Raw genomic sequence first — 19,700 nt, 5'->3', positions numbered from 1 at the left:
ACCGATTTTCAATCATACATTACAGCCAAGTTTCTAGCAATATCCAGCGATCATTCAGTGAGGCGTACACTGCTTCTCCGTCCCTTAAACCCGGAACTTTTCGATTTCTGTTGTCATATAGAGGTGTGAGGTCGGTTTTAATTACAAAATTGTCCTATTATGCCTTTTCAAAAGCCTTTGAATCGGAGCCTAATATTCGCGGTGATGTTCTGATTATTGGTAAATTCGCTACACAATGGGCGCTTTCTGTCAATTAATTTGCAGTAGAGTCTTTGTCGGTACAAACAGAAAACGTGATCAAATAAAACAACTGAGATCTCACCACGATGTAGCAATCTTAAAGCAAATGGTTTGTTTTACATTTCTGCTTGAAATGAAATGGAAATACCGATCAAAATAATTATTCTCTCGTTTAAATGATAATGAATCCAGGCTACTCATCGTTGGGATGAAACACTGGGAGTTTCGTATAAGTGATGTTTGATATATTACTTACCTAAAAACACTTGAAATTGTATAAAAGCAAATTTCGCTGCGATTATGAACAGGGATGTTTTTTTTTCTTGAAGACAGTCGAAGTTTTTGCAAAACTTAATAATTTCCGACACAAAATCACAATAGAGACAATGAAGGGATCAGTTACGGAAGAATCTTCCACTACCATGGACATGCAACTCTTTTATCTTTGATTAAATTTCTTCTGGTAAGGTACTCAACACAAAAAACGGCGCTGTGGTACCTTTCTGAGCTAACATTTAATTTCACGCCACCTTTGCAAATCTTATCCACTGCGTAGAACAAATTCTATTTTTTCTTAATAAACACATTAAGGCTTGTGTGACACATGTTGTCAACTCTTTATCAAAAAGTCCGTTGAATTTATGAACAGTTCTTTCACGCATGATTCTTTATTTATTAGAGAGGTACATTTTTGCATAATCACAGGCTTCGAGGAGGGCTTTCCTAACTTCCGCAGATTGACATATTAGCAGGGCAATGTTTTTGCGTGCGGGAGAGGCATTTTTGCTCCAAATTTCAAAACGCACGCGGAGAAACGCTAGAAAAAATATTTGGGAGCGGTTTGTTGGGAAGCAAACATATAACATGTATTACCCCTCAAAAGAGGATTTTGCTGTACATAGACATATCGTACACAAACACGGCACAAAAATATTTGTTCTCGAATATTAGTTGTTGAAATTGTGAGTTGCAAACGCTAACTTTTTAAGCTCTCTCAACTGATACCCCTCACATTGATATTTTTCAAATGAATAGAGGTATGCTGTTTTAGCTTGGTAGCATTACTTCAGTTTTTCATGAAGTGGGAAGCTGTGAAAAGCCTTTTGTTTTAGCCGTTTGTTTGTTTAGAAGTAAATTGATTTTTTTGCGTGGGAAAAAGTGACAGCCAAACTGTCGCTTCTCGGGATTAGAAATGACCCTATGTTCGTCATACGCAAACCTCATCGATTTTTGCATAAAAGTAATTCGTCGCAATTAAAAGTAGACTCGGACCTTCGTTTACACACCTTCCCAGATCAATCGAGTCGTTTGTTCAGGGGTTGACACTCATTCAAATCCTTTGTCTTACGGCATGTTATTAGTCAAAGAAATAATGTTTATCGTCATCTCTTTCCATTTTTTTAAAATAAAAGATATTTCTCGCTTGTCTTTTAATACCAATTGTATTCCACGGCGTCTAATTGAATGGCAAAAACAATTTTCACTTTAGCATGTTCCCCCTAAAACAAAGCCATCATCACCGTCGTTTGAATTTTATGTAGGCGTCTCAAAAAACTTGACAGCCAATTTTGCTAGTGTACTTTAATAAATGTGAAGCAAAATTCCAAACTGGGGACTCGGTTGATAAGGTAGCCGTGAATTTTAATTATCTTTCTTGCTTAAGCCCTGGGTAGGTCTGGCCCAACTAATGCCAAAGTCCGCCATTTTCGTAATCTGGATCGTGCAATAGATTATTGTAATTGTTTGATTTCGCTCGATGTACAAAAAAAACGAATTCAAACAAGTTAGAAAAATAAACTTATAAATTTTGAATTCTGTTGACTTAGAACTGGGGCGGTTTGGTTTGCTGTTAGTGAGTTAAATATTTTGTGGACTTCAAGGCTCAGCGAAGAGAAAACATTTCACTGAATAATGAATTTGTTTTAGAAGAGAAAACATCTCATGAATAGGAACTTCACATTAGCCACCGATCGTAAGCAGTTAAGCAATGTCATGCCTTTCCCTCGAGGACTTCGCTCCGCTTGTAAAACCTAGTATAACATTGGAAACAACTGTCCTATATTGTTGTCGAGGAAACGTTAATCAAGTTTCTTGCGCTAAAGCTACTCATTGTGTCTCTCCTCTTCACCAGAAGTGAAAAGCATATATAACCTGGGAGTCAGCTTTCATGATTTTGACGGCAGCCGGCAATACCAAACAACTCCTTACTCACAAACCACACAACAGCAAACTGCTGCTTCAATTCTGCTGCATGCTAAAGCTGTGATCAAATCCAAAAGTTTGAACATGTAACTAAGATTGTCCAAAACATTTACTCGGTGAAAACAAAAGTAAAGGCAAAGGAGGCTGAATTTAGGGCTACGGTTCTATGCTCTAAACCCGGGGCTCTAAAGCGCAATATGACTACTGTGATGAACACTTACAAAGAAAGAAATGTCGGATATAACTGGGCAGTTAGGTTCTTCGCCACATTATTTCAACTTGTTTGGGAGCACGATCTTGGGTTACGAAATCAAGAAAAGGTTATTGTCTTGAAAGTCGAGCGAGACAAAACAACTAGCGTAATAACTGCAACGCTTAATTTTGTTACTGGGAAATTCCAAGGTTTCTTTCGAATGAGCTCGGTCCATTCGCGTTCAGCGCGAGAGCATCGTGACACTGAGAAAATCGGGGGTTCTAATTTAACAAGTAATCCGTAGAGTATTCATAAAGTGATAGAATGACCAACGTTTGAGTGGAATTACAAATATTGGGCTATGGAAGACTCCTAGGACAAACATTCTCCGAAAATATTGTCCTTCGGGCAAACTTGAAGTCAAGTCAGAAATCAGTGAGTAGAACGTCCTAGTAACTGCAAGTGTATTTACTGCAGAAATTAAGAACATCTGCCGTCTTTTTTCGTGAATTCCATTTTTTGTGGTTGTTTTCTTCGAGCGAAAAGTGATGGTAAAATTGTATTCATGTCGTGAATGTAAATAAGCGTAAACTAATCATAATGACGCACACAATCTTGGAACAAGATGCGAGAAAACCCTTGACTAACTTCACCGCTCTGTTCGAAAGGAAACCATGTTTGCTACATCTAAAAGGCATTTGACGCGTCTAGACGACCGACATGTTATTCTCGCCCTGTATCACAGCATATAGCAGGCTGTTCATGAATTATCCATGATGTCTACTCCATACCAATATTTTAGTTCACAGTTGGTTTAGTAGTGAACGTAAAGATCACAAGGTAGATATGGTGCTTCAGTTCGTAGGCAGTTTGCCATTTGGTGTTCTGTTTTCTTTCTTTTTTAGTATCGCTTATTTTCAAGATTCTTCTTTACCCTAAACATCGTTTTGTAAATTACATCAAGAAGCAGCTTAAAATGCTTTAATTTTGTTCATTGTCGATTTACTTGGCCGTAAGATTGTTATTATTCATTTCAAAGTCTGAGTGCAAGAGAAGCAGTTCAGTGCTTTGTTTGCTTCAATTTCTTTCCTGCTCTCGTCAATTTATGTGCACTCCTTTCCTTTTTTTTTCTTTGCCTTTTTCGATAATATTATAATTATTCCAGTGCATCTGCGAGTGTATTCAGCTTCACAATATGATAAAATAACTCTTTATTCAAGGGCAAAAGTCTCCCTTTCTGCTTGCGTATGTCATGAATAGACTTACGTGGATTGATCATGCTTCAAATGACAGCTCGTCACCGGCTTTTTTGTGCAATAGACATTTTCAACAATGGAAGATCTTGCAAAGTTTCTGTTCTAATGGAACAAACAAGCGTTGTGAAATGTTTGCAGAAAGCTCCGCCGCACAGCTGACAAATGAACAAGGAAATTGTCAGTGTTAAAATCATATGTTACTTCAGTGATGTCAGAAGACATCTCACAACCGGAAAAAAAATTATGAGAACAAAAATGCATTTAAAAAAGTGAGGTAAAAATTGACCGAGGCGGTTCGTAAATATTTCCTGTGGTACCGCACAACTAAATTGAAAATGGGCTTTTGAACTTATATCCAAGCAACCCATGAATCTATTTGTGAAGGAAAATTGAAATAAATGACTGCTTCTTTTGTTTTCATTTGGTGACAGGGCAAATAATTCTTTTTAGTGAATCTCCGCTCCTATGAATAGCAGAGTCTTGCTGAAATACTAGTACCCTTCACTGACACAAAGATTATGATAAAAACTGAACATTTGGGCAACGTTGTGTTGCCCGGTATAGCCAGCTTGATTTGTCTTGTTACGCCTGAGAATGATTCCGCAAAGAAAATGAGAATAGGAGATGAGAATTTAAAAATCCATTTCTTATGAAAATGATATAATATTATTTTGAAGGACGTTGTCATATTAAAGCAGTTGGCTTGTTTCTTTAATTGCTTTCTTTGTTGGTTTTTCCCTAGAGCCGTGGCGAACGGCAAGAATTCTATGGTCGATGTTCTGTTTACTTTATTATTATGTTGCTATCATTGGAAGGTTGCATAAATAGACTAGATCACCGCGAAAATTGCTTTGTTGAAACCGCGAGCTATATATTTTTAGATTTAATATCATTTAACGACTCTCGAAATGTTGTTTGGGCAGAAAGAGCTTAATTTTCACATTTGTTTTAAAGAAGAATTAATTTCTGAATTGGAATTTTATACAACTTTGTATCTGTCTTGAATCACATTTTGGTCACCGACACTGACATCCTCTCCATAACTCATCTGATGTACTCAAACATTCATTTCCATTAAGTTTTGTAATATTTCTTCAGCCAAGGCAAATATTTCATTGAGGGTGAAAATGATTCTAGAAGCCTCCGTCAGATAAGAAATTGTGCATGAGTAAAACCTGATCGTTTTGTCGCCTTAGACGAGTCTTGTAAATACATGTTGTAATGCGAGCTACGTACTAACCGTACTATCATGCTGAACCCCTCCCCCCCTCCGCCTCTACCATAATGGATGGTAATCAGGGTCGTTACTAAATCAAGTCTTAATATCAACGCTATTCTAACAAACGACACCCCAATATTTCCGATGTAAAGTACCATTTTAAACACAAAATTTAACAAACCCCTCTGGTGCTTAATCGAATTTTTACCATTACTGGACAAATTTTGCACAAGTAAGCATCTAAAATAACGGTTACTAAGTGATAAAGCCGGTGGCTACCATCTTACTTCACCACATTAAAAGAACAACGTTTTTAGGTAAAGGAGAAATGAAAGGGGGCTTTGGTTCCGATATGGGACAGAAAAAAGGGGAGCCTATATAGGCACTTTTGCTTAGCATCTTTATTAATCTTTTTTTTTTTTAGATTAAAAAGAAAATTATTTATTACAATTTAATGGCAGAATTATGAAGTGAATATAGCGAAAAAAGGAAGAAATGCATGGAGCAGTGACATGCTGGGTAGTATTAGCAATGTTTTCTTGCAGCATATCCCCACTCACTCCATTTTTGACCACAATGTGTTTTTTTTTTTCTTTTGTTTTCTTTTATTTGAAAGATCTCACTGTCCGGACCCTTACATTGAAAAGGCAACTTCCGATGAAGAAATTTCTGGTCAAAGAAACAAAAGGGATTTTGAGCTCACATTACCTGATCTACTTCCTAAGAATAGTAAACACGAAAATATTTCAAAACTATATAAGAAAAACGGCTAAGCAATGTACCCTGAGTACAGCGTCATCGTCACCAGTCCTTGTCACATCAACAACATTTACAATCTCTGGCGCCAAAGCTGAGTAAAAAGAACCTAAAATCTAAGATGCTTCAAAAACTACAAAAAGGCCGACAGAATATTTTTAATCAGTACGGTAAGTTACGTAACACGGTCCGTCCCGAAAATGGAATGGAAACTAAACCAATTCAAAGTTCTACTGGTAACTCGGCTTCCCCATTCTTTTTTCTTTTTTTCTTTCTTTTTCTAAGAGGCCTTATTTTTCAGTAGTTACACAATTATGAATGCAACAGAGTCCAGCGAGAGATAAAGTGTGTCGTGGTGATGAACAAGTCCGATTAACGAGAGTAAATCAATACAATGCTCCAAGACTGACCAGCCAATTACGGACAAACGACGGAACCCCACTACAAGAAGTGTATCAGATCTGCAGAGGAAGCTGCAAGACCTTAACAAGTCAGGCAACTTTTCCGAGGAGGAGTATAAGAAACTTCAAGTTTCCGGTCCAAACTCTGCATCTTTTTATGGACTTCCAAAATTTCATAACGAGGAGCCTCAACCAGATAACGACCATTTCATAACTGATCCCAGCGGAGTTGAATTGCGTCTCCCTGAGACCAAGAAACAGTTGCATTGCTGCACCTATATTCCAGGTATCTAAGTACGTGGCGAAGATACTCAGAACCTTACAAGTGGATGACCAGTATACCGTGCGCAACTCAACTGAATTTGCAGAGTTCGTGCTTAGCCAACGGGTCACTGACGATGAGGAACTCGTATTCTTTGATGTCGTTTTACTTTTCACTTCCATCCCTGTAAAGTTGGCAATTGACGTTGTAAAACCGAAGCTCCGATGGATAGAAAGAAACACCTGTCTTCAGTGAGTCGCAGGCAGTTATAGACTTTCTGGAATTATTACTGGGAAATAGCTTCTTCACTTATCAGGGGATGCAATACCAGCAAGTGTTTGGTTGCGCAATCGGGTTACCAGTCAGCGCAATGGCCGCAGATCTTGTCATGGCCAACGTAGAGGAACGAGCAGCGTCTGCCTCAGTCTCCAGTTGCTCCACGTCGGTGGTGGAGCTAAGGTATGTGGACAACTGCAACGTACGTTTGATGAGAACAGACGCAGACCTTCTCCACCAGCATCTGAACTCTATTGACGGTAACATCCAATTCACAATAGAGTGCGCATGTCAGACTAACAAGGGTCAGAGTATTTCCTTTTTGGACTCACGAATAACCGTGTTGAGCGATGGTTCCATAGCGACTGATGTTAACAGAAAATCAACCCAAACCCGCAACACAGGCAACACAAGGAAGCTGCCGCGGTGGAAACACTCTTCAACGGGAGCCAGCCTCTTCTTCCCTCCGCGTCCTGTACTAAGAACGGAAGAGCGGGAATGCGTTTTAAACGATTTAAAAGCGAGTGGTTATCCTGGTAGTCTGTTAAGGAAATATCCTAACAACAAGGCTGAGAGGCCACTGGGGTTTGTGATCCTTCTTTACGTAAAAGGCGCATCTGATCGCGTGGGCGGCGTCGTCCGAAAATCTCACGTTCGGCATGGCAGCCTTGAGGCCAGTGAGAACACTGGGTCACATATTTAAAAAGCCCCAGGACCGACAAAAGTTCGACCGAGTCCAAGGGATCGTCTACAAAGTAAGCTGCCATGACTATACATTCACCTACGTCGGGGAAAGCAAGCGCTCGTGGAGCTCACGCGGGCTAGAACGCTGTGTTACAAACTAGTACAAGAGGCTTTCCTTGGAGTCGTGGCACTAGACTTTTGACATCACCGTTCCCTCGGGCTTACATACTGTTGATTTTAAAAACCAATAAACCGGCGGCACACGGGCTTGTGGTGCGGGTAGTAACGAACCTTAACATTGCTATTTTGATGAAGGTGGACAGAAGCCACCGAAAATCCAGAACAGAAAACAACGGAAAAGTAACCTTACTTCTTTAACCCTTCTTTAACCGAGTACAGAAGTGGGCCGGGGCCCCGGAACGAGTATTGACGCTCGTTGCATGAATCGTTATCATTGTTTGTGGACGTATCATTATGAAGGCAAGACATTATGTGAGTCCACATTCCAATCGGGGTATTTCTTAACGTCTCTTATAACGTACTATGTAAGAATATATGCATCACTAAGGATGGAGGAATTGAACTATTTAAATCTAAGTTAACTAGTCAAAACAAGTTCTAACTTACCAGTTATCACCCGATTTATTCCACAGTCACTTCTCGTTTTAATAAGCTCCCTGGTATCAAAGAAAAGAACTCCATGACCCAAATTGAATGAGCAAAATAATCAGTTTTCTAATTAACTAATAATGATAAATTTACTGCCATAGCGAGTTTGTGAAATTGACATTTGAACTTCAGCACCTCTGATAAAGTACTAAAATGCTCCTACAAAGTGCTCAAAAAAGTTTCACAAGCGCGCTAAGTTAGTTAATTTACTATTATCAACTTCAAGTTATTTGGAGGCGGGACTCAAAACAACGTTTTAGTCTAGCTGACCTTCAATAACCTAACATTTCACGAATCATATTAGATTCGTGAATAGATCATCTCATTTCGTCTACCGAACGAAATTTGTGTTCTTAGTATATGAACTTTGATAAAAACGGGAGTAGATTACAAAATAACTCATCATTTACCGAGAAATACTTTGCTAAGAGTTGTAGGAATGGTCAGCTAGCCCACCTCTAGGGGTGTGTGGGAGTCTGCTGACTGGGAAAATTTACACTGAGTGACCACATTCACTTTCTGGGGATTTTCTGTGCATTGCGAGAGAACCAACGTCCAACATTTCTTGATTGACATTTTTTGATTCTCTGCTAAATCGATTCGTTTTTCCTTCACAGCATACACCATTGAAAGTTTGTCTGTTAACTGGTTTCCTTGAAGATTCACGAGTTTTCACTTGGTTGATGAGCTTTGCGTCATTAACCCAGGGCCTCAGCTATCAGTTTTGAGATTTAACCCCTTCAGTACATTAAAAATTGCGGTTCATTTCACTCTGTCAACTTGAACTTCAGCGTATTTTGGTTATTTACCTTACGGTGTTATAATAAGACTATGGCGTAAATAACCAAAATTGGCTCAAATCTTATAGTCTTTTTGGTTAATTTAATATCCACACATTGATTGATTTCAAGTTTGTCTCAGTACTAATATCCACACAAACTCTTATATTTCAGCTCCTAAAGATTCTCCATGCAAAATCTTACATTAAATTCTAAACCTCGGATAATACATTTCCAGCTTTCTGATTTAGATTTCTGAACGGAGAAATTGCTGAAAACAGCACCTTTGGCTTCACAGTTGACTCAACTACTCAGAGTTTGACAGAAATGATTAATTGAAAGAGTTCTTAAATGCAGTACAACCAAGGCGAAGGGAGGATCCAAATTAGTGAAAACAAATTAATCTTTAGGCATAAAATTAAGCTAAGCATTCCTGTAAAGTTTGGGTAAAGTTTGTTACCTTACATATGGGTCTTGTAGTTTTTATACTTCAGTAAACTTGACCGATTCTGAACCACCTGTGTGAACAACACAATGTCAATTCTTGATTATGACGGTCGCGTAAACAAGTAAGATCTTACTTTGTTTGACTTGAAAAGGCGTATAATTTTCAGCGACGCCTCTTCATCGGATTTTCCCGTTAACTTTTTGTCGTTTGCCAAAATGTCCGGAATGTAGACACCTTTGGAGGTGATTATGCGAAGAATACTTCGGAAGGAAATTGTCTCGCTCGCTTTCCTCCATGACAAGCTGCAATCATCAACTCAAAAACTGAACAACGCGCGACAAACTTTCCCGCCTTTCCATACTATCTCGTCGTTTAGATCTCACTGAAATGTCCACATTATTCAGTCGATTGAGGCAGCTAATCCATTCGCCCTTGTTGGATACGCGATTACAGTTGTAAATTAAAGTCAAGTGAAGTGATAAAAATGTCGTTTTGGGTACCGAAATAGGTCAGCTATGATTTTAGGAAAGGCAATACCTAACGATAAGGTTTTCGGGAAATAGACAAAAAAAGCCCTAATAAATTCGAGAAGACTCAAGTTCCCCTAAAATGACCGAACGGATAAAATTTTTATAGCAAAGGGTCCTTAAAATAAACATATAGAGCTATAACTGAAGCACTCCAGATAGCCTAAACTGAACAGCGTTTGAAAGCATTTGAGAAAAACCCGTCGCTGGGTGCCCTGACTCAAGCCTTACTTCATTTCATAAACTTGCGGTGATGGTTTAGACCGGACGTCCAATGATTCAGATGAAGCCTACTGCATCAGTTGAGCTTCAACGAAAAGTTGCTTTGTCATTCATGCCTTCATGCAGTGTTTGGGAAAAATTTAAGCCGAAATGTGCAGAAAATTCTATAAAAATCCTCTAAAGCTCTCTCCATTGCAATAAAAAAGCATGTCTTGTAATTTGGGTTGCTTTCTTTCTACTCTTGTTTGTATTAAGTTTAAGTAGTTTGCGAAAAGGTCGGTCACGAATGCACTTTTGTGGGTCAAGTGATATAACTGGTTCGTTGAGAAGCGAATCCCCTTTGTATCGCTGAATATTTGTATTGTGCGAAGACAAGAGAGGATCAAGGTAAGCCAGAGAGTGAATCCCAACTGATAGAGGCCTTATACCCAAGGTAATCCCTCTTAACCTAAAATGCATAAGATCGTTTATCGGCCCAAAGTTTGCTCGTTAGAAACTTAGATAGGTCAATTGGACAGAATTATGGAGAAAAAAAGAAAGTTTCGGGAAAAAAAAGTGCTTTTCCTTAAGTTATTTTTAGACATGGTAACCAGTTCTTGGAGGGTGTTAGTCGCGTGATGCGTGGACAGCGCAAGCGACGTTCTCGCAACTACAACAATGTACCTCAGACGATCTATGTGTTTTGACTTCGGAAAGATGTTTCAACGGCAACGTGCTAAACAAAAGGCTTAATGAGCAGAACAATGGCTTTGCACGTGCGTTATAATTTTTGGTACATTTCTTTGCCGTCCTCTGCAAAACAAGAACGTGAAATGACCAAGTTCTGCGTTGTCTGGAGAACGTGAACTACGATGGCTAATTTTTTAAATTTTTATTTAGAATTTATCGATGTGTCCTAGATTCAGTTTCGTGATAGCTTTGACAGTGATAAACAAAGTAAATTAGGGTGTCGCGAAATTCGTAGATAAAATATAAAATCATTTTTTTATCGACGTTGTCCTCGGCGTCGCCGTCGTGGTTTCTTAAGCTCCTTAATAACCTCTCAACAACGACTGAGGAATGGTGTCTACAAAACCCATGATATTGTAAAAGGTCACGAAACTTGATCCCACCGCGCGACGTTAGTTTCTGTTTTATTGTGTTAGAAATTTATATGCTACAATAAGCATTTTTTTTTAAATATCCAACCCCTGAAAAAAAAAAAAAAAAGACGGGTGTCATATTACACCCCTACCTCCTCATAAGGGCCACCTCTCGACCACTCTCGACCTCCTCATAAGGGCCACCTCTCATTGTGGAGAGGTTTGACTGGGCTGTATTTTCTTCTGGATTTGATCGCTAGCGTTACATATTTAGTTTGAGCTGGATTTTATACCACTCGGCGTACTGAATCTTCTCTTGACGAAGAGTAACAACCACTACATCGCCACTGCTATGATTTTACGCTCAGTAAATTTGTGTAAATAAAGAAGTGAAGAGTTCTGAACACAAACCATTTCAACCTCACGTTGCGTTGTCCGTAGAGTGGGTAGGTTAATTATTGACACGATCTTTACTTAGGGATCATGTTTGTAACTATATCACTACCAGATATTCGTAAGCTTTGGTGTACGATTGATTGTCGAACGATTTCGCTTTTCTCTTTTTCTTCACCTTATATCGTTCTTTTACCTGTATCGTTAAAATGACAGCGAAGACCAGGTCCACTAGCAGTACTCAGCGCCATTTGAGCACAGACTTGACAGACTTCGAGTGGGAGTGTCTTCTGTCTAGTGCATCGTTTGCTTTTCCCGGCCACATTGCCTCTAGCTCCAGTCTTCGACAGAGTAATCGAACTCAACGAACTGAAGAAACCATCAGCGAACAAATTTTCCTAAACCAAGATCTCGCCGCCATCCTCCGCCCGCGGCACGCACAAACCATTTCTTCAAACTCGCGCGCGTTGCTCGTAGAGTGAAAGTGAGGCTGTTTAGAGCCCAGGACAACCGTTTTTGATCTTTCGACATCCAAGATGGCGGAAGAAATGCGAGCGAAAGTGGCACAACTTTTGAAAGGAATAGACAGGTAAGAAAAAGTGGAACGGTATCCATTAATTTGTAGAAAAACGAATAAGTGTACATTTTATAGATTAGTGTAACAATCTTCTGTTTAGGGACCCATCTTAGGAGCCCAATGATTCTCTCGATCCACGTGGATCAAACCAGGACGTAACATGTCGATCAAAGTCGATCATCGAAAACGTAGTCGATAAGTCGATAGTACTCGACATTTGTCGATAATTGTCAATCGACAAGTTAAATTTGTCGATAAAAGTCGATAATCACAAGATTTTCAACTGATTATCGATTTTATCGACAAAAATGCAGACAAATGGTTCAATCAGCTACGAAATTCAAGTGACCAAAGCAATAATAGCTCCAATGACTTTTTTTATGCCGAGTGTAAACAGCTTGAAAGTGAATCTGTATGGCAATAAACCTAAATAAAAACCTGAACAACCAAGTGGTCTGTTATTCATTACAGAATTGAATGTTTAAATTACCTTGAGAAATGATCGATTAACAGTTTCAGCTGAACTAAATCGCGATCTATAACATAACTCGAACCAACCTAATTCCCAGGGTCTCTCTAGGCGGAAGAGATGAGAGATCCTGGGAACTCGAAGTCGTGTTTCTTCGGGGGGACAGAACGGGCCAAAGTTTAGACTAGATGCGGGATAAAATTGAGGCAAGCAAAGTAATTAAGAAGTAAAGTAAAGTAAATTGATATTTTATTTCATCAGTGTTTTTACTCAGTTCAACATGTGACAAATACAAGCTGCTACGACTCTCCTCCCTCTCCGCTAGGTTGGCTAAATTTGCCCAGTTTGTATGCCCCTTGCTTCTCCTTGTGCCTGTGACTGTTGTACCAGTCTGCAACCTATGTATGCCTATGCCATACATCGTTTTTTGTATTTCGGATACTTGTTGATTGAAATCGAACAAAATTGATCAAAATCGATCAAAATCAATCATAATCGAACAAAGTCGATAATCACAATAAATTGTGTGATTGACTTTTATCGATTTCCGATATTTGTCAATTGATTAGTATCGACAACAATCAACAATGATTGATTTTTATCGACTATCGAAATAATCGACATGTTACGTCCTGATCAAACCCTTTTAGTTATATGAGGGAAAAATGTACGTGACCATTTATGGTTGTCAATAAGCTTTACAACGACGACAGTCACTCATGTGTTAACTGTTACAGATGCCCTTCCCGATTCCCCTCGATCGTCCATTTGTCGACAAGTTTATTTTTATGCTTGTGAGCTTAAAATGGCTCCTTCAATTTCAAGACAGCGCAGCCTTAACCTCTTACAGTTAAGTGATTGCCTTCTAACAACTGTGATCATTCATCATGTTACAACTGAAAATTAATAAGCTTAAATATAATAACAATAACATAAAAAAGCGTATTACAACTGGAAGTAAAGGCTACATCTTAAAGCTAAAGAACAGTTACTTTAGGGTTACCTGAGTGTCTGTATTAACTAGGCTCTCAGCATCGACATGAGAGTTATTAATAGTCACTTGTTATATCTATTCAAAGACTAAAGCAAGAAAGAGAACAATTTTCAATGTCCTAACTGTAATTTAGATTCAAACTGAATGAAACATATACCTATTGAAATAGTCAGCTGTTTTGCACCAGGGTCTACAGGGGGTCAAACACCAGACTGAAAGATACAGTCATCAAACATGTCACACAGTAAGGCTATTTTGTAACCTTTTTTTAGGAACAAAATACATTAACCTGTAGAAAGCTTTCATTTAAGAGTTCAATAAGCAGATTTTATTCAGTGAACAGATAATCAGTATCAGTTAAATTGAGTTTATGCAAGAGTGTGTCACTTGGGGGCGAAGAAAAGTGTCGGTTGTCTATATGATATGGTGTCCGTATTTAGGGGGCTAATGTAAGAGAACATGTATGAGCTTTCCATTGGGATAAACAAAGCTCCCTGAAATAAGATTGTGTCTGTATTTTAAGTGTGTGTTGTCCATAGAGTGGGATTACACTCTAGTTATAAATTTCAATCTTAAATTAACAATGGCAATTTTGTCACATTTTTAGGTACAACCCTGAAAATCTTACAACTCTTGAAAGCTATGTTCATCTGCAGGTATGAATATCTAAAGACCTAGGTAAACTAACTTGTAGTGAACTGAAGTTGAATGTCGCTAATGCCAGTAGTTCTGAGTCAAAACGTAGCATAAAGGTCAACAAAATATCCCCTTGTGTGGAGTCTTTATAAGGTACATTGTGTTTCACATTATTTCACGTATTGTCTTTGTTAGGTTTATAATAATGCATATGATGTGGATGCAAATCTAGCAGTATTAAAATTGTGAGTAACATATGATTTCTGTGGTTGTTTCTAGAGTTATAAATCGAAATGTTTTGAAAGCTGAGAGAATAAGCTGTGGAAACATGAACCACAGACCAACGCTGTTTGATTTAAGTTGTGTTGAAACCTCACAGAGTTAGGCTATAGTGAAACCTTGAGACATGAAATGTAATTCTATCTTTTCTGTGGGCACAAAATCCTGAAGTGTGGCCATTTCTGAAATGAAAGTTATGGAGCATTATTTTTGTGTTGTGTTGGTTTTTAAAAATTTTGGATATATTTTATAAACTAAGCACATATTAAGCACTTTTTCAGGTAGTTTGCAAATGCAGTAATTCGGTGAATGTAACAGCTGGAAATTTGCCTGTGTTCACAGACAAACTTTGCAAATAACAGGTTAACAAATTGATTTTTTTTTTGATGTTAGGTATCAATTTAACCCTGCCTATCACCAAACTACAGTCACCATGCAGATCCTGCTGAAAGCTCTCATGACATTACCAAATGCCGACTTCATCATGTGCAGATGTTTAATTGATGATGCCAATGTATCCTTTGTTGTCAGAGCAACATTAGGGTCCATGAAATTTAGAATTCGGTAAAAGTATGATCACTTAATGAATGAATAAGCAAGTAATATTCATGATTGTATTTTACTAATATTAATGCTTATTTCATAATAATTTATCTAGTACTGTAACTGAAAAGCCCTTGTTGGGTATGATTTAAGCTAACAAAATAATAGCAGTGTTCACTGTTTTGATTGACTTTGAATTTAAGCTGACTCTAATCCCATTGGGCATTAAGAAAACTAGGTTCTGGTGACCAGTGTTTATCTGAGTTTTTAATAACCACTTCCTGGAGGGCAAATCACTGTTAATAACCTTGACATTTAATTTTAGCAACAAGATCCAGCTATAGCACGTGTCATTAGACTCGCAGAGCTACTGGAAACATGTAATTTTTTGGAGGCCTGGGTAGGAGTTTTATACAAACAATAATCATGTACAGGGTACTAATGAGTAAAGTAATTCAATCTTTCTTTCAAGGGGAGGTCAAACTGTTGTTGCAAGTAAGAATTAGGTCTTTTTTTCAGAAATACTTAGAGGAAGAGAGTTCACTTGTGGATGGCATTGTAGGATTTCATGATGCAATAAGAAAATGTGAGTATTGTGATGAAAGTACAGTGGATTCCTGATTTTCGAACCTCCAAGGGAAACAAGAACTGGTTCGAAAAATCAGATAGTTCATGAAATCAGGGGTAAAATTACAGTGTTTGACTGAGGAGAGGGAGACTTTTGGTTTGAGTTTTCAGGAGGTTCAAAAAATCGAAAGTTTGAGAAATCGGGATTCCACTGTAGTGGTATGTTGTTGATTATAAGCATATTACAAACAAGTTATTCTGTTGTCTTCATAATGTCAAACAAATTAGGAAATGCTTATCAGGTAGCTCCCCTAAAAACACTACATGTAGATGATGGTAACTGGATTAACAAGTGCAACAGCTCACTATTGGACTGCCACAAATAAAAATGAGAGGCTGATCAGTGTGGTAGCCAGATGTTCATTCCAGCTAAGCCAGGTTTAGTCAAATAACACCAATTCTTCTGGACTTCAGTGGCTACCAATTACGTATTTTGTTACTTTTAGATAAATGTTACAATTAAGATCAAATCATAACTTTTTCTGGATATCCCACCTGGAACAATGCCACGTGGAACAAGCATTAGAATTTGTAGTATACTGGCTAACATTTCCATGGACAAAAGGAGCATTCTAAATGGTTCCCAAAGAGTTCTTAATTGTTTGCATTTGTTTAGATCAAGTAGGAACCTCTTTCTTACCTTTTGTAGTATTAATTTTTAGCTCACAACTTTTTTTTTTGATAGATGCCAGTTATGTCATAGGAATAACATATCAAACAATAGATAAAAACCTTATATCAGAACTTCTTGGAGGGTTGCAAGGTATGTTTCATCACTGTCAACAGATTAACATTTCACTGACAGAAGTGTTTGTGTTGAGACCAGTTAACACATTTTGTACATTTTTTGTTTGTCTATTTTGCCGTCATTTCACTTTCAGGGTATGTTCTTAATTTTCCCCAGGACTATTGTCTACTGACAATGCAATCCCCCATTTTTCAGGTCTGTGTTTGGTGATCAGGCCTTTGAGTAGAAGCAAGGCTAGAGTTGACATTGTTATGATACAAAATTTGTAACTTTTCAAATATAATTTATCCAGTTCTCATGCTAGCTATTGTAGTTTCTAATCTCGTCAACCATGGCCTCACTTTCATGCAGAGGCTCAGTTACACATTTCACAGAACTGTAAACCGGCCATTGTTGAAGTGGTTTTCATTCACAGTGATGAGTAACCAGTGTTCTTGGACTGTTGATTAAACATGCAGGCCAGTTCATGGTTTAGTGTCGCCATCATAGTGTTCCTTTTCCACATATTGGTAGATAGATAGATAGACAGACAGACAGACAGACAGACAGATAGATAGATAGATAGATAGATAGATAGATAGAGACAGAGAGACAGAGAGACAGAGACAGACAGACAGACAGACAGACAGATCGATAGATAAACTTTATTTCAACTCGGGATGATGAGGCTGATTAGGCCTCTAGCAAGATTATGCTAATTTACCGAGAAAAATAACTTTAAACGAAAGAAAATTGAAATTAAAAAATTACAAGAGGTAAAAGAGGTAAAATTACAAAATTACATCAGGCTGGATGGAGCTGAAAAAGCATAGTTTATTTCAGAGCAATCTATGAAGTGGTTCTGTTACATGTGGTTTATGTTAACAATTTTCAGGTGAAGAACTTGATGACTGGATAAAAGCTCAAAACTGGACAATCAAGGACGACGGAAAAGTATTCGTTTGCAACCAGGAAGCTCATATCAAGTCCAAGAATATTGCAGAGAAAATTGACTTTGAGAGTAAGTTCTACTGACCAATTAAATGAAAAAATTATGAATGACACTATTTTTCCTTGATCAACACATAAAGCAGAGGAAATAAGAAATTTTGAGGAAACTCATCAATTTGGGGATATTGCTTTGATGTGCCGAGTTCTCATTTGCACATTTCAAGACACTATGCGCTCAACAAAACTGCAATCTTATGCATGAAGGAAGGGATGGGTGGGGTTTTACGGTCCTGTTGCCCAGTTAGGTCCACTCACGCAACGGTTGCGACTACAAAAAAAGCCGCTTACCGCGTGTTAGTGTTCTGTAGAGTCTCGTCTCACAAACCGAGTTTAATGTCGTTATTTTTCAGGTGTTGCTGGGATAATTGCCGCGGCCAAGTAGAAGTTTCGCGCTGATAACTTATTTCCACGTCTGATGTTACTTCTGGTTTCTGTATTTACCGAGTCTGCTGAGAAAATAAAACCAGTTTACCAATGGTTGTAGCAGTATCAATTCTAACCGTAAAGTCTTCAACAAAAACATTTGTGCTGCGATTCCCGTTGAAGGTGTTTTTCGTAAAACAATGTTACGTCATGAGAATGTTAGTAAAGCGCCGCATTTTTCGGCTGCGTAAAACACCGGCCGGAAATCCGTCTGGGTTAGCAGCCTTCCAGAAGCGGAAAAGAACTTTCTGATGGCCAACAGCCTGACCAGTGTTGTATTTTTCTGACTGTAAGAGACGTTTTTGCCTTTTTACTAGTGCTTTCTTGTTGGTTAGAAGCGTTGAGAATATATATCAATTTCTTTTAACTGGACTTATAAACGGGAAATCTTATACTCGGGTATTGAAAGCGAGCTTAGAAAACGGAATGTTATGAGCCGGTAACTGGGTAAGAAAGAAACTGAGGCTAATTAAAGGGTCACCCTAGGGATTGGTTCCACAGAATTCCCGCAAGGTTTCCCGCGAGCTAGAAAAAATTATTAGGTGGACTAGCTTCGACATGTGTTTTGTCTCTTGGAAAATTCTTCTTCTGTAACAGGGGGTTAAAACGCTGTTGAGTTACTCTGATAAGCGCCGCTAAATTAAATATCCATTCCAGACATAACCCCTTTTTGCCCTGAAGGTGGAATTTCTGACCTTTTGCTTGTCGTCTCGCCGATCACTGCTAGGAAAATGTTCAAACATGTCTAGTTCATTTTCAGGGCCGTTGCACTGCTCATTTAACGTTTTCTCTGCTACGTTCTCGTTGTTGATGCCGTAGGAAGTTCCCCGTCTGACTGATCCTATAACTGAAGAGAAGGGGCTAGGAAGTCAAATATAATTTGCACAGCCGCCATTAAACCACTAGGCCTTGTTTATTTATTGATAACGTCAAAGAATACAAGAATCAGATAGTATTCCGTCCGCCAGTCAACACCCTTTGTACGGGGTGCTACCTTCTACTCGGAGTACCTTGTTTCCCCACAGTTGCTTGACTTGAATGTACTGTTTCTAAATAAAGGTCGTATTTTACGGGGTGGGGTCGTCAACCACACGTCCAACCCTCCTCCTTTATCCGGGCTTGGGACCGGCTAGATATTCCTAAGGAACGTCTAGGCGGAGTTAAATACAAGTAGGATAAGTTTATCAGTATAGCGCAAGAATATGTTCAGTGAAGAAGTAAAGCGTTCCCTTGTATGTTCTTTAAATAAACGCAAAATTGTTCCTAACCGAGGTAAGGACGTAAGATGTCGTGTAACCTGAAAAAGAACTCAAAAAATGTTTTGAAGGCAACGGGCACAAAACCTAGTGACCTCTGAGAATATGGACGGAAATAAAATCTTGTAAAATATAGATAAAAGGATGGCATTGAAGACTTGTCACATAATAGTTGATACAAACTGGGTGGCACCAAGCTAGTAGGTAAGAAAGAAAATTCAAGAAGAGAATGCATACTTGACACGCAAGGCAGTACGAGTATGGCTTTGATTTTCGATTGAAACAATTGTCAACGTTTCCGATCATTAAGCGAAAAAAAAATGAATTTAAGGCGCAACCTTTCCTGGGGACCGGCGATTGGCAAATACAAACCCTGGGTAGAAAATGAAAAACGTTGACAGAAAAGCAGCGATAAAAGAAAGCACGAAAAAGGCACACATGTGACGACGTAATCTTGTCATTACATTCAAAAGAACGGGAGAAAAAGAGTTTAAAATATCCGGAACAATCCAAGGAAAGGGGAAGTACATCAAAATAACAACTTTACGA

General features: G+C 38.5%; 2 protein-coding genes across 2 annotated transcripts; both read left to right on the top strand.

Moving 5' to 3' along the window:
- Positions 1-656: 656 nt before the first annotated feature.
- On the top strand, positions 657-12,191 carry LOC110048012 (uncharacterized). The gene has a single exon (XM_089296788.1). It carries the CDS (start codon positions 6,849-6,851, stop codon positions 7,506-7,508), a length of 660 nt encoding a protein of 219 aa, XP_089152914.1. The 5' UTR covers positions 657-6,848; the 3' UTR covers positions 7,509-12,191.
- LOC110048045 (eukaryotic translation initiation factor 3 subunit K-like) lies at positions 12,111-17,948 on the top strand. The gene is made up of 9 exons (XM_089296789.1): positions 12,111-12,198; positions 14,257-14,305; positions 14,481-14,530; positions 14,958-15,078; positions 15,433-15,507; positions 15,627-15,693; positions 16,420-16,497; positions 17,357-17,482; positions 17,823-17,948. The coding sequence occupies exons 1-9, from the start codon at positions 12,146-12,148 to the stop codon at positions 17,852-17,854; spliced, it is 651 nt and encodes a 216-aa protein (XP_089152915.1). The 5' UTR covers positions 12,111-12,145; the 3' UTR covers positions 17,855-17,948.
- The last annotated feature ends 1,752 nt before the right edge of the window (positions 17,949-19,700 follow it).

The sequence above is a fragment of the Orbicella faveolata genome, unplaced genomic scaffold (genome assembly GCF_042242905.1).
Source record: "Orbicella faveolata isolate gen_17 unplaced genomic scaffold, um_ofav_v1 contig_27, whole genome shotgun sequence".
NCBI classification, from domain to species: Eukaryota; Metazoa; Cnidaria; class Anthozoa; order Scleractinia; family Merulinidae; genus Orbicella; species Orbicella faveolata.
The sequence above is the reverse complement of the archived record's forward strand: the minus strand, read 5'-3'. Positions and strand labels throughout refer to the sequence as shown.